A 15,920-nucleotide genomic window follows, 5' to 3' on the forward strand; every position below is an offset into this window, starting at 1 on the left:
ATCAAGGCAAGACACTCGCTGATAGGAGGGAGGAATGCCAAAAAATCTGGTTCATTTAATTTCTTACCTCATAAATTTATGATGAAGGTTCTTCACCAAAGTTTGGTGCAGTCATACACCAAGAAACTTGTCATGCATGAGCAAGAGCATAGCGCAGGCTGCCCATTTGTTTTCGTTCCCCAAGCAGTACAGCTGAGACTTGACTTGGACTCATCTGCTGTAAAACCTGATGAACTTCAAACACCGAGGCCACGTTCAACATTTATAAATTAATCCAACAATTGCTTGCAGATTCCTTATTCATGTGCTCCTTTTTGTTATTCATAGAGCTGCTCTTCATTTCTGTAACACACTGAAGATTGCAAGTGATGCCAACCAGGAATTACAAGAAACATTGTATTATCCATGGTCTTTACCCAAATGTGATAAAATGACCAATCTGTGATAATGCAAGCATACTCTTAAAAAGAAAGGACCATGTTAACCAAAGGGATTTCTTCATAGTCATGCAATAGGAGAAGCTTAAAAATAATAGTCTTGGGTCTTCAGAGGAGTACATCAAATCAAAACTGCTGCTGCACTGAAAAATTCAAGGCTGTTACATATCTGGCTGTAGCAGTATCAGTGATGTAAAAGCAGGTGTTTTGTTTATGACAGCTGGTGGAAATGCTGCTTATTAAGTTCTTTTAAGAACTTAGTACAAAGCAGTCTTTGAAAAACTCGACCAATGTTTGACAAGCTTAGAGGTTTATTTTAGTAGCCATGCCTGCCTTCACAAGTCTGACATACATTTTGCAGTTGTTGCAATTACCGTATTATGTCGTTGTGACAAGATGTGCAGCCATCTGGTGGGTACATACATGGTGCCTCTTACATGTTTTTTTTTTTCTTTATTTACTTTCATCTGTGCATGAGGGCCTGAGACTTGACTTATAGCTTGACTTGAGACTCATACATCAGTGTCATACTTCAGTTGATGACTTGGACCTGACTTGTTCCTTCACTTGGACCTACTCTAAAATACTTACAGGTCTGCAGTTATCTAGCAGTCCAGAGTGAAATCAATAAAGAATCTCTCAGCTTGCCCTAAAGAACCCTTGCACAAAAGAAAAGTGCTGGCAAATGTAAGACTGTTGTCGGCTTGCACTAGTATTGCTGTACTGTTTTGACCTTTTCTGTAAGATGTTCAGCTCCCTCACTTAAAAGTGAAGAAGCGCAGGAAGGAAAAAATAGTGAGAGCTCTAAAAATTACCAGCAGAACTAAACTGAATCTATTGTACAGTATGTATGGTTCCTGAGTGGGTCAGGCACAGCACTGTTGCCTGGTGGGAGGCACAAATGTCTCCCTCCCCCCTGCAGCATTTACTTACAGACAAAGAATATATACGACATATACTATACGGTACATACATATATCTGAGGGTCACATATTATGACCAATCTACCCCTTGGCTGCCAGATTAGACACGCTATGGAATTGAAATGAAACCACGGAGGCCATCTAATTCCTCCAAACAAATACACCAACACATACACTTACATAGCACCCACACACATCCACATACATCCACATTCACAGAAAATGAAAGACATAGTGGTTGTAATAAAACTATATAATTAGAAAAAAGTTGTTACCGCAACATGGACCTAACTGGGTCAAGACAGGTCCATCAGGCATAGACCAACGCATTTTCTCACCCACTGCCTGCTCACCCCACAATTCTCCACAGCATAGTATAGTATATTAATCATGTTGACATAACTGAGCTTCTACTTGTGCACGTCACTTATTCCCATCCTCACTTTGTGTGTTTACTGTATGTGAATGACGGTGATCAGCAGATGTATTGTAAGGATCACAGTGGAGGTGTCGGCTGTCAGATGTCACCCCATCAGCCTCATCTCTAAAATGGATTTAATCAGTTGTGTCATGAATGATTTTAACCTTTGAATTAATTATCAATTAATAATTAAGGTTGCTATACCTAATATTATTTCATTATAATTATTCAGTTCTTTACATTCAGACTCCCATTCATAGAGAAAGAAGCTCTTCTCTTTAATCTCCACTCCAAATTTCATTTAACTGCACTCATTTTCTTCTAATTTAATTGTTGTGAATTATGAGATAACTATAGCTTCAGACCTTACACAATGCTAATATCATATGAACTGCTACGTCTATCGACCACTGCAGAATTGCATTGGCAGGCTAAACCAAAAGTTTTGAGTCACAGTGGAGTGATCATCACATTTGCAATTTGACTTGAGTTATGTATTTTAATAACCGGTTTATATGAATTATTAAAACACTAGGCCTACGTGTATACGGTAGAGCCCGTGTGAATTTTCATGATTGATCAACCCAACACACAAAAAGCTTCTTGTTATGTTTTTACTTCAACAAAACATCTTACTAGTGTGTATTATGTTGTAGTGTTTCTGTTATTTGCAATCTCATACAAGACTTCATCTACCATTGGGTTGAATCTACACCCCTCAGACATATTCTCAAGCAGGATTGAACTCATTATATTTCCCTGGTGTTTGTGTTGTTGTGTCCCTTGCTGTAGTTGCCAGTGGAGACAAAGTGCTTTTACCTTTTTCGATAAGACTTGAGCAAATTTAACAGAAACCAATCCAGCCCAATTTTCCACTCTGTCTAGCACCGTTTGGACAACACTAAAATCAGGATGAATACAGACTGAAATTTTTTTCCAGTCTGAGTGCTGTAATGGGACCAAAATTCACAAGTTAAACCATTAAAGTAGCTGAGTTGTCAGAAAACATATTTGAATGGTTCCACTTGTGATAAAGTGAAACCATAGTGATAAAGGTTAGTTTCTTTTTTGTTCATCGTTGCTCCTTTGCCATGCACATTAAAAACACATCAAGGCAGCAGACTTAAGCTTTGATGTGTTTGTAGCAATCTTTTTGTAACCGTCCAGTGGTGACTTAAGTGTTTTGATTGACATGGGAGGACTGACGGCTTGATTAATATACAACTTTAATTATTGAACAGAAAGCAAACTTAGGGCTGTTAGAGGTAGAAACGAGTTCAGGTTTTGCTGTATGAACATATGCTTGTGTACATAGTGTAGATACAATAGTCAATATGGTGAAAGGAAATAATGCAGAGGAAAAAAAAGAACATCAGCTGCAAACTGCGTTTGTGTCAGCTGTTTATGTTTGTCAGTATTCTCAAGGCCTGAGGCTAGAAGCAGCTCTTTACTTTGGTGGTGTGGGAGCTAATGTCTTTGTAGAGTTTTCCTGATGTTGGAGGGGAGAATTGACTATTGCTGTGATGAGAGGAAGTTTGAAGTGCCCTTTGCAGAGCCTCCAGGTCAGCAGCAGTTGGGATGTTTTGTGATGGTATATAAAAGGTGGTGAAGAAAGAAGCACATTGCTTCTCTTAGACTGAATAGTTTATATACTATTTCAAATGCTAGTTCATATGTGAGGGAGACCCAAAGCTCCTGACAATTTCCACTGAAGGCTGTTGTGCTATTTGATGACCCTCTGACTGCAGTGCTATATCAGCTGGTAACAGTCAGCAAGACTTCCTCTCTTCCATTTGTCTTTACGTTAATTTCCTCTTTAACTTATGCAAAATAAACTGATTTTAGCTAAAACCCATATGTGATGCCCCCTCCTTTGTCCAGCTTTGAGTTGGGTTGTGACAATTTAGGGCATAATCCAGGGTTTGAGACCGAGACGTCTTGCATCCTCAGTACTCTTTGGTATTCTGTAGTGAATGACAGACTTTTTAGTTTTACTGACTCAGAAGAAGAGGTTAAGGTTTGGTTGGGATTAAGTATTTGAATAGGATTAGGATTTGTGTTAAAATCATTTCACTAAAGTTAGGGAGACTTTGTCATCATGGCTACAATAATAACTACCTGGTTAATGTTAGGGAGCAATCCCATACATTGTTAAAACAATTTAGTGTTGACTGTCAACTAGAAATGGGAAATGAACAGCCTCTTCTGCATTAAAGTCTGATTTTTATTGGTTAATCAAACAGCCCCCAAACTAATCCCTCTAATGAATTTGTGGCTTTATCACAGTCTCTTTAAGACTTTGTCACATTGACATAAACATAAGTCATTATGGGTATTTGGTGAAACTGATGCAGTGTACCTTGCAGTTGAGCAGTTCCAGCACAAATGTTGGAATTTGTGTCAAAAATATAACAAATGTCCTTGTGATAGACTCTGGGTATCGTTTCAATCATATCTGTCCTAAACCAACCTGAAGCACTTTGGAGGAACTTCGGAGTCTTACAGTTAACAAAGTATGGAAGCCCAGTAAATACACTGAGCCCTTTGAGAGGTGACAGCAATCTCTAACCCTGACCCAAAGTACCTTTAGACCCTGAACAGGGTCTTAGGTTGGTAAAACAAAAATAGATGGATTGATTTTATCTCACTAGTGCTGCAGTGCTCGGCAGCCAAAAACAGGGCATCAGTATGTTCAGGATGCTGTAGCAAAACTTTAAATGAGACTGAAGAGAAAGGACCATATCTCTTGTCTTTTTTAGTGTCTTTTCACTGTTTGCCTGCTTGTTTCAGAATTGATTTTGGCATTTAATTGATTACTTTGAGGCTCTGTATGACCTTAAAAGGGTTATCTTTCTGAACATTTAATCTCTTATGCCTGAGGTCATCAAGCAGGAATCCACTAACAATTTCTGTGTACTGGGTTTAACTGTGCATTGGGTCACAAGTGCCATCTCAGTGGCAGCAGCAGTAGCAGTAGCAGACACCTGGAGGATATCAGCTGATCAACTGTTAAGTCTGTTGGGTTTATCAGCAACGCTGCAATGACACTAAACTTCGCACAGTAAATAGAGGTGAAGGTTTGGGGGCAGTAAACGTAATTCTTTCCATCTTATCAGTGTACCCCAAATGAAGGACGGTGAAGACATGGACCGCAGGGTGAGGGCGGGGTGGGGGTGGGGGGGTGTTTGAGTCTGTTGCTGATATTTGAACTCCACTATGACACAAAAAAGTGCATGAAGGTGAAGAAGACAATGAAGAAAACTGTTGTAAAAGCACGAGTAAATCATAATTGAAACTTTATTGACAGTTTGGATTAGAAAGTAGTTCTGCATTAAATTCCTTACAGTACAAACCAGGAACAGAAATAGAAGGCCACGCACTAGAGCTGAGGGACAGAGTAAAAAATTAAAACAGCTTCTCAAGTAGATGGGTGAGGTGCTGGAGAGAAAAGCTGGGGGAGGAAATAAAAAGGGAAAACAGTGGAGAATACCAGTTGAGGGAGGAGAGAAATGAAATTATCAAAACAACACAACCCTTCATAGAAGGAGAGAATACAGACCTCCTGTAGCTTTTGGTAATGCTGCACAGAATGACTATCAACACGTGGGAGATAAGTAGGGTGTCTTAAAACAGGATGCAAAATAACATAATGGATTATTTCCACATTTCAGTCTCCCTGCACCAAAATTTGTCAACTGTCGACATGATCTCCCAGCTGATGAACTGTTTTCTCAGGTCAGTAATTAGTGCCTTTACTCCACTCTTAAAATTCTGCAGATGACATAATGTGGCCAAAGTGAATCTGTTGATGCTCAAATCAAGATGAAATAATAAATCAAGGAACAGAGGGTTACAGATCCAGATCAGATAGATCTCCAGGAAATCGGAGAATGCTGCTCGCTGATTGGCCGAGGCTATCACGACTAGTAGAAACCCGTGCCCTCTTTAGGAATTGGGAGGTTGGAAGGTCTTGGAAGTGGCAAGCATGGCTCGCACTTTGGCCATCAGATCCTGAAAACACAGGAGAGACAGATGAGTTTAATGTAAGACACATCTCCACACGTTCTACCTGTCAACAGATAATTGAGAATGAACTTAAAACATAATGTAGGGCACTTGGATTCATGCATCATGGGTGTGGGGAACGAGGGTGTAAGAGCTGACAAGACTGTTATACACCTGAGGCTATAGCACTACCAATGACTGCAACAGCGGCTGCCAACGTGATGAGGGCCTGAGGGATATTTACATCAGATCGTGTGTGTTGTTGAAGCCAGCAATGGCTTGAAATTCTGCACAAACTGATAATGGTTCTCTATGTTTTGGTTCAACTTAAACCCATCTATTGATTCCTTTCCAACAACAATAAAGAACAGCTATGATAAAGTATACTTGATCTAGAAACAACAACTGTGCTGGAGAGCAACACAGTACATTGACATTCTAAAGGGAAAAGCAGTGAGCTTTGATCTCATTTTGAAATAATTGACAGATACTTTACTATTCTCTTACTGTCAAAGAGCTGTTAATAATGCTGCTCCCACTGAAAACAAGCTCCCTGGAGTTATCTGGAGTTCTTTCCAGCTTCTACATGTCTTTAGGTCTTTGTTTTGTTTAGGATGTTTTGCTTTCGTCACCACCATGAATTTCTGCATACATCTTTTAAAGTGACATAGTATATGAACAGAAAATATCCAGTAAGAACACAAATGACCTCCTATCCAAAATTCTTGCTACAGGCAGCTTATCCTCAGTTTTAGCAGCCGACCTGCTCATTGGACGACATAAACTGTATTACAGTATATAAATAAGTCAATGATAGGGAAAATAGTGTCATTTGTAGAAAGCTGCAGTTCCAAAAATGAGTAGAACTCAACAGGGAAATAGTAGGGAGTGTGGAGTAAGAAGATTCTAAAATGCAATTTTTTAGCTTTCACTTTCCTTTCCCTCCCTCGTCAGGTAGAAATGTAAATTTTGCTGACCAGGGGGCAAATGCTTGCATTGCAGAAAAGGAAGTGTTCATTTGTTTCGCAAGAGTGATTCACACACGCGTGGACAAATATCCACCCCTGAGCTCTCCTGACAGATGAGACAAATTAATAGCTATAATCACAGGGGGAAGGAGCTGTCATATCAAATCATTCAAAACGCTGTTTCTCTCTAAACCCTGGTATATCTGAATAGACACATAAAAAAAAAAAAAAATAAATAAAAAAAAAAAGAAAAATGAAAAAATAACACAAAGACGAGTTCACAAAATGTTTCAATGTTTCAAATTATTATCAACTGAATAGAAAGTAACTCAAACGGTTGAATTCGTGCCATGAAAATATGACAAAAAAAAAATCATATCACATTAATAGATCATCACAAGTTACAATACAGCTGTCACACATTCGATAGCTAACTATGGTTACATAATACTGAACGAGGATGAAGAATTCCAGTAAAAAATACATATGATAGCTTAAATAATCTCTTCATCATTCAACATGTGATAAAAGATAAATAAAAGATTACATTTGATACAATTTAATATCCCAAACCCACTGCTGCCTGAGAAATAACATACTCCACACTGATTTGTTACACAGTAAGTGAGCAGGGCCATATTTCACCCGCGGAGGTCCTGTAATTGGAATGTTTACTCACTATGTCATTAATTCAAAGGAACACCCAGATTACTGACCCCGTCTTAGAAATGAACAAACCTCACTCAGTGCTGGATACGAGAGGCCCGTGGCAACAGGCACCTGATTCTTCTCTGCATCTTTAATCTTTCACAACTTTTGTGTATTTATGTCTGCAGCGGTGTCACTCAAGAGATGATACACTGGTTTTTACGTTTATGATGAATCTTTAAAAATGGTGATGCAAATCGAAAGCCATACTTTAAAAGTTAGAATCTTTAACATTCTAATGAAATCTAACCCTGTTTTTGAAACTATTCAAGGCCAGCACGTATGTTTCTGATCATAGTTTTGATTGTTAGTGTCAGAGTCTGCCATTCCTGGATTCAAATTATTCATCTACCAATGGAGTATTCACTGGAAACAATTCATAAATGTAATACAGAATTACGGTTTGTAATTTTTTTTCATGTTCTTGACATCAGCTTCGCTTTCTACTCTCCTAAAGCTGTATGAAGTTACTGTAACACTTTCTACTGCTCCTAGGTCACATCAAAAGCATTTACCTGGCAAAACACAGGGTAGCTTTTAATGTGAGACAGTCATAAGTAACTGCCACTGAGGTTAGCACTGACAGCAGCTGCTGAAGAATCTACCTACAACATAAGATGATGGTCATTTTGGGCATTCTTTTGACAGCACATCAGCTTTAATTAATTCAGGAAGTAATGGAACAAGAAGGAGCAGCCACAGTGAACTGTTAGATGAAGAGCTGCAGCATGAAATCAGATTGTGATTGTTCACAGCGTGATGGAAAAAGGCAAATTATTGACTGACTTCTACAATAAAACAATGGAATTTGTTTGGCTGCACTGCAAACAGCTACACCAGTTGCTCCTCTGTTGTGTTTTTGACAAAGTAGCTGCTTAAAGAGTGTTTGCTGCACCCAGCATTAAACCACACTTGCTGTTACCGCCACTTATCACAGTTGGTGCTAAATCAACCTGAAAACCTTAAGCAATATGAGTTTAAAGTCGCAATAACACTGAGGACATAATCCTTTGCAGTTGCTGTTTTATTTTTTAAGCTGTTGCTGTTTAATTTTCTTTGGGCTTTATTTTTCGTATAAATTGTTCTTATAAATCTGTTCTCCATCTGTCTTTTGTGTTGCTCTTCTCAGTCACAAACATGCGGGTTAGTTACATGGTCAAACAAAGCTATTCTGCGTGGGAGAGATTTCTCTTTCCATCAAAAAAAAAAAAAAAAAAAAACTTTACTCATTGATGTGGGAAAACCTTGGATTCAGTAAAAAGGAAGGACTAATCATGGAGACCCAGGCACCGGTGATGACCCGAGAAGGAAACACAATTAACCCCATGAGTAATTTGTGCAATTTCTACCCAACATCTAAGACTTACTGAGGACTTAAGGTGTCTTAGTCCAGGCTAAAATTACACGAATTTTAAAATCCTAACCAGTTTGAAAGCAAGTTGCGTCACAGACTTGTGAAGAAATTTCACAGATTCGCTGCTAATTGCAACGTTAATTACACTGATATAGTGTCTGGAATATCCTGAGTGAGCAATGCAACACACACATATTCACACTTGCCTGAAAAGTCCCCCTCAACTGTTCTCTTTTCAGACCCACTGCGGGTCTAAAAGCTACTCTCAACGTGCACAAATTATGTATCAAACGCAGTAAAACACATCAAACATATAGCAGAGAGGGGGGGGGGGGGGGGGGGGGCAGAAGACGGAGGAACAAAGACAAACATTAGGAAAATGAGAGGCGGGATGAGGCAAATAGCAACCAGGCACCATCAGGAAAGACGAAACCATTAGGAAGATGAGGATGTGCTGAATTATTCAAGAAGTGTTTGTAAAACATCACAGACGGGGTATAAGTAGTTGGTGGTTGTGAATCTGTGCATGTTGCAACAGCGGCGAACAGCATGTTTTCATGAGCCCGCTTATGTTGGCATGAAGGCAGGAGAGAAGCTTGTGTCTGTTTGTTTGTTTGTGAGATAATGAGAAAGAAAGAAATATGATGTTTTTGTTGATGAGAGAAGCGTCAAGAGACGTGTGGTTGTGTATATGTGATGCAGCGAGTTGGTAAACACTGGAAGCTCATTCTGAGACAGACAGACAGACAGACAGACAGACAGACAGACAGACAGAATGAATACAATCCAAATTTGGTGCGTCACAGCATAAGTTGTACCACTGTTCACAGAACAGCTAGTGTTGCCTCTCCATTCACACTCTATTGACCTCCATTATCTTGAGTCTCAAAGCTTCTTTGCCTGCAGCCTCTCTACATTCAGGGTCACACTTATTCTTGTAGGTATAACTTCTACACTCAGTAAATCAGTAAATTTACAGTTCACATTTACTGTGTATGCCTAGATACTAAGTACATTCATACATGTAGTTGCACACTGGTGGTGTGAAAATGAATACATCAACATACTGCATCACTTCAAATGAAATAACTGATATTTCAGAGTTATTAAACACAAGAGAGCCGTGTAAATGGCTTTTCGTCTCTTAACTGATTTAGGGTTTTTGACAAATGAAGGTAATTGATTTTGAAATTTGTCAGGGATGTTTTCTCCATGTTTCAACAGCAGTCAAAATTAGGTAAATGAAAAGTATATCACAATATTACAGGAGGAGAGAGGCCAGTTAGACAAAGAGGAATAATAATAATAATAATAAAAAAACAGCGAACTGAACAGTGTGTGATTTGTGGCCTTAATAATGACTGATTGAACTGAGCATTGGCTTGCAAAGTTCACTTTAGTATTGATAGCCTTTGGAGCATTTTTGCTCATTTAACTGCAGGTGAGAGTACAGTGACACAAAACTCCTATAAAGAAAATTAAAGACGAGCACGATTGTAGTGGTCTTGCCACTATTTATGCCTTCCTTCAATCCATTTAATTTATAGCTTTTGACCGCATATTTTTCTTTTAGAACCGGTGCGTGTGCATGCATTTGCCTGTGGTGCATTTCTGTGAGTGGCGATAAAATTGCACAGTGCGGTTGTAACCAGCCAGGGTGGAGCAGGAAGAATGTGTACCGGGGGGGTCAGAATTTATTGACGAGGTGTGTGGGAGGTTACATTGAAACTAATGAGTGTGTACCATTTATTCAGACACAGTATTCCCTTTATTGTGAGCTCTTAATACCCAAATGGGGAACATAGTGTTCCATAGTAAAACAAAACAAAGACAAAGCCCACCACTTAACTGCATTTAAACTGTAAACCAAGTCATTCCATTACAATAGGATATATAGCTAAAAGTATGTGGAAACAATTATACACTTTTGTCTACTTTTGGGGGGCTGTTTTTCATGGTTTGAGCACAGCCCAGTAATTCTACATCATACAGTGATACTTTAGACAATAGACAGTTTGGGTTAGACCCTCCTGTTTTAACATCCTCAACCCCGTTAAACACCTTTTAAAATTAATTTTGAAACACTGACCACGAACGAGACCTCATCGCCCACTATCAATAGCCTCACTAGTGCTCTTGTGGCTGAATGGGAGCAAACCTCTGCAGCCAGGTTCCGAAATCAAAAGCCTTCTCCTAAGGAGTGGAATCTGTTATTACAGTGTATTGATGCCGATGGATTTGGAATGATGTGTGACAACAAACATATGTAATATTTGGTGGTCCACAATGTAATTTGTCATTCACAAAATGAAAGGGGGGGGGGGGGGGGGGGGGTTAGGGTTAATAGCATTTAATTTGGGGAAATTCTAGCTGCCATTGTCTTGTGCAGAAAAGTTAAGGATCGCTGACTCCAATTCTGTGCCACCCTAACAAGTCTGTCAGTGTCAGAAAGAATACAAAAAACACTTTATGCAAGTGTTACATTCAATTAGCGTTAAATGCAAGTGCAATTGTTGCATGACTTCAGCAGTGTCATTCTGACAGCTGGTATAGACAACTGTCAGAGAGTGGCTGCATACAGAGCCTAGTGTATGACTGATTGTATGATTTTACGGATGGAAGTGTCTTTGCTATCTTTAGGCCCTTGGCAACAGTGGCAGGCATCCAGTCGAAATGATATTTCCACATGCTGTGTTAAACCTGCAGTAACTGCTTTTTTGGCCACCTTAGGGGCAGTAGTAACTGTGAGAACAACACTGACATCATCTCCTTTTAAGTTTATATCATATCAGCAAACAGCTGATTATTTAGCCACCAACCATGATTCCTTCTCTTTAAGCTCTCATTTTGGTCTCTACCAACTCCTGAGGGAAATATCTGGCTCTTCCGCTGCTAAATGCATCACTATGTTCACCATCTAGTTGCTAACTATGTCTGTCTGACTTTTGGTGTCGTGTTTCAAGAGATTTTTTTTGCTGAAAACAGCTGCCTGCTGTGACCGAACATGAATATGAAAGTATTGGGAGTGAACCGAAACTATGAAGTTGCTGGTCAGTCAGCTAAACAATAAGATGAAACTCGCTATAAAGCTCTGTACAGCTGAGGGGAGCCCCAGATTCAGTTGATTCAACTGTTATTTGATGCACTGTTATTATACAAATATCGATTACCGACAATTAAGATCACATTGGAAAAAAAACAAAACTGTGGACAAACAGTGGCAGTGGCAGTTGAGGAGGCTAAATCTACATTAAGAAAACTATGAAACTTTTTCTAACCTAATGTCTCACATGAGGATTGACTTCTGTGAAAAGGAGAGGCTGACTTAATAGATTATAGTTTTTGGCAAACCTCTAATTAAAACTAACCTCAGTAAAAGTGGTAACTCCTCTTCTTGTCTGAATTTACAAGTGCCGGACAACAAACAGTTTCAGGGGAGCACATGAGCTCTGCATCCTTCCTCAGAAGAGAGGTGAAATCAAGATAGTTTGTGTAGTTAGGGGCAGGTATGCCACGGCCTCCACTTTTGCCTGCCGCCCAACTGGCATCAAACAATATTTAGCTTTTCTCCTCCAGAAATTCTTGGCTTCATTCCCAGAAAGAGTGCAGGGGGTGGAAGTGCAATTTCAGCAAGGAAGAGTTACTACAGTTGTTAGCACGCAAACTTCTGTGTGTCACAATAGCATCATTTGGCTAATATAGCATTGATATCACCTCTGTGGAGGAAGACAAAATACAAGAACCACTTAAATAATGCCATTCAACACAGCACAGCCAGAACTAAAGTGTATCACAGAGACCTTTGACAAATCAACTCAACGTCCACATGCTCGCTTGGGGGAGGACTTTTGACCAAATAACACAATCCCCATCAGATTATTCTGATGGCTACTGTTTTTGAGGTTGAGAGTGAAACGTCAAGTTCAACTTTTAAGATAACATGGATGACAAATCCTAGAGGTGAGGATTTAAAGTTCCATGGCAAAGTCATTCTGCTGATGAGGACCATGTGTTACAGTCAATAGCTCCAAAACAAGTAGGTGGACCAGGAGTTGAGATCATTTCGTCAACAATTCCCAGTTCAACAATGAACTGTCAAGCTGACACTCACAGATGCTGTTTTTCTGCAGCTGTAATGCATCAGATTATACTAATAATGAATACAGGATGCAACTTCATACACACAAATGCACACACACCCTTCAGTGGCCTCCATCCGTGTGACAGAAAATGACTTTAGGTAACAGATGAGAAATATGTACAGCTACATCAATTTACTGCGATCAGAGAATCCCTACATATAAAGATAAGACTGGTTCTTCATGGTTCTAACAAATCAAGAGTATTAAAATATATAGCATGGATATATTGTACAAACATACCATAGATGAAGCTGAATATGTAGGACGAATAAAAAATTAATCCAAATGACATTTCCAGAGAAATGTTACTTAACCAGACTATATTTAACTAGGCTATATTTCTTGTGTGGGAAAATGAACAGTACTTTCTGTCCTTCCCATTTGCATGGTGGAAACAGAACAACACTCAGTGACTGTCCTGGGTAGGCTGTAAAGTTCAGCAGAGGACATATCTGGGATAAAAGCAAAGAACAATACCTGAGTTATTTTGGACTGAACAGACGTTACTATGGAAGAGGACACTGCCTTGTCTTTCTCCTGAGAACCACCCCTGTGGAGAGAAGAGAGAGAGAGAGAGAGAGAGAGAGAGAGGGGGAAACAAAGAAAGAGAGGGAGGCAGAAAACCAATCATGTTAACAGGAGAGCATATACAATATTCATGATATCTTCTGAAATGTTCAAAGTTGGACAGGCATTGAGAGCAGTAGAAAGCAGAGGAGAGGGAAATGTCAGAGACCTGAAAGAGAAATGTGACCTGTAGAAACGAAAATATCCAAACCAAACCAAAAGTGCCACGTCAACATTATCAAATGCAGCCAAGTGTATAACCATGCAGACAAACATCAAAAGTGCCAAAATTGTAGGCCTCAAATTCAAATTCACGACTCTGTCCAAAGCTTTTAATCTCTCTGCCGTCTAACATTTCATAATTTATCAAGGGATTTTTAAAATAGAAAAAGTTGTGTGCATCAAGTTGATTGAACACAACAGGTGACAAGAAATTGCAGAAAAGACTGCTGCTGATGTTACAAACTTTTTAAGCTTCAGTTCATGGAGAAAATGTGTGTGTCTGTGCATGTCTGTCATTCTTGGGAATTACATCTCTTTACATATGTACCTTGTGATTATTTTGGGATGCTGCTCTAGCTCCATCCCTTGTGGATAGTAAACAGCAAAACCCAAAGTCACGCAAACCAGCTCCATCTATACACACACAGTTTATCAGCGATGCAGAACTTTTGATAACAAAAGTGAATTGACAAATACACTAATCTCCCCCAGGAATGATTCTGCTTAAGTGGCTGTTCTAATAATTGCACCTCTCTGAAAAGACAGACCATGCGGTTGTATATCTCCTTAGACCAATCAAGTTGCAGGAAGTATGCTCACAATCTCCCCTTTCTGTTCCTGAGTTACAGCTTTGAATAATGGCCATAAAAGGTCAATTTTTGTAGAACATGAGGCTGTCAAATTGAAGTTGACCTTTGAACTATTGGATATAATAATTGTTGATAATTGTTGATATCCAACATTTGGTCAGATATGTATTCAATCAAGCATATTACATATAGGTCGATAGACATGGGACATTTATTCATAAGTGCGCACAGAGTCGTGAAGAGAAAAATCATCTTCACCTGCAGAGGAGGCAAATCTGTTACCTTTCAATGTTAGCTAGGGATACTGGAAGCAAGTACACTATTGTACCAGCATGCAGGTGTTTCCCTGGCTACCACTGTAGTGGTGACTCAGCAATATTTTAGTATTAGACCAGTCAGACAATTCTGCGTAACTTGCAAACCCCTCAGGAGGACCATGGAGTGAAAGAGTTTAAAGAACAGGTATGGTCCCGTGGATCCTTTGCATGTCAGATTTTTACTTTAAATAAAAATTAGCCAATTCAGTATTAATGGTCCTGTCGTCCTGTGTCTTTGATTTGGTTACTTACGAACGTAGAAGTGAATGTTCGAAACCATCTGTTGAAGGATTGAAGAATAAAGAGGAAAATCCGCAACTTGACCTTCACCACCACAATCTGATCAGTTCATTTGAGTCCAATATTCATGGGACAGACGTAACGAAAACATAATACCTCAGGTTATGTCTGTCACCAGTGTGGAGGCACAATAAAAGCTTCTGTCTGAAAATATTCTATTATATTAGGAAAAAATGAGCTCAAGATAAAAGTGACTTTGACTCAAAAATAATTAATTTCACCTAATCTGCTTCAGTAAACTAGGTACCATTTCACTTGTCATGTTGGCACACATGACAGTGATTTCTTTGTTGCTACATACAAAGGGAATATTCTGTTTTCATTCGTAATGGTCTGGTGCTTGCCCTACTACAATGGATGTGCGTTTTGTCTGAGGACAGGGAGGGGAGGGTGGGGAATGATTTAGCTGTGAGTTTATTTTGTTGTCCATGTGGCTCTACATCCAAAAGTTAATGCATGCAGCTATAATTGTTTCTTTGTTGGAGATATTTTAAACAGTAAACCAACAAGCCCTAGATATTAGAAGAGATTATGTCCGTTTCCATGAATGCCTTCGTGGCTTAAGACCTTAAAGCTGAAAGATGTTGGGTCTGAGCCATCTTATCACTGCCTCTTTAGATTCAATGTAGTATCTTCCATCCATACTGGATTTATAATTTAAACAAGACCCATGCTTTGTTTTACCCACTTTCATATTCACAAAGCTGGTTTTACAGTTGTTTTTCTACACATCGTTTTAATGAGACTGTGGTTTATAATGATGTAATATTACATATGGAAACAAACTTCAAGACTACTGCCTCTCTGGCTGGATTTAATTTTCCAGCTAATCGTTTTAAAAGGAGAATCCTTTAAAAATTATCTTAAATATGATGGCTATATACTAAATGTCATGCTAAAAGACTGAGGCTTTAAAAAACAGGGCAGGAAAGAGCTGTTTTGTTACTAAACACCCCACCCACCCAC

General features: G+C 39.1%; 1 protein-coding gene across 4 annotated transcripts in view; it reads right to left on the bottom strand.

Annotated features, from left to right (window-relative positions):
* Positions 1 to 5,060: 5,060 nt before the first annotated feature.
* Positions 5,061 to 15,920, bottom strand: part of sfswap (splicing factor SWAP) — a 46,157-nt gene continuing 35,297 nt past the window's right edge. For all 4 annotated transcript variants that reach the window (XM_087174209.1, XM_087174208.1, XM_087174210.1 and 1 more), the window contains 2 exons: positions 13,436 to 13,508; positions 5,061 to 5,792 (listed from right to left, as the gene is read on the bottom strand). In XM_087174209.1, the coding sequence (XP_087030335.1) occupies positions 5,727 to 5,792; positions 13,436 to 13,508 (139 nt within the window). In that variant the 3' untranslated portion in view covers positions 5,061 to 5,726. The remainder of the gene's footprint in view (positions 5,793 to 13,435; positions 13,509 to 15,920) is intronic.

Source organism: Seriola lalandi, unplaced genomic scaffold, assembly GCF_002814215.2.
Source record: "Seriola lalandi dorsalis isolate HSWRI2012SDOR001 ecotype SW California unplaced genomic scaffold, Sedor1 jcf7180002054328, whole genome shotgun sequence".
Lineage (NCBI taxonomy): Eukaryota > Metazoa > Chordata > Actinopteri > Carangiformes > Carangidae > Seriola > Seriola lalandi.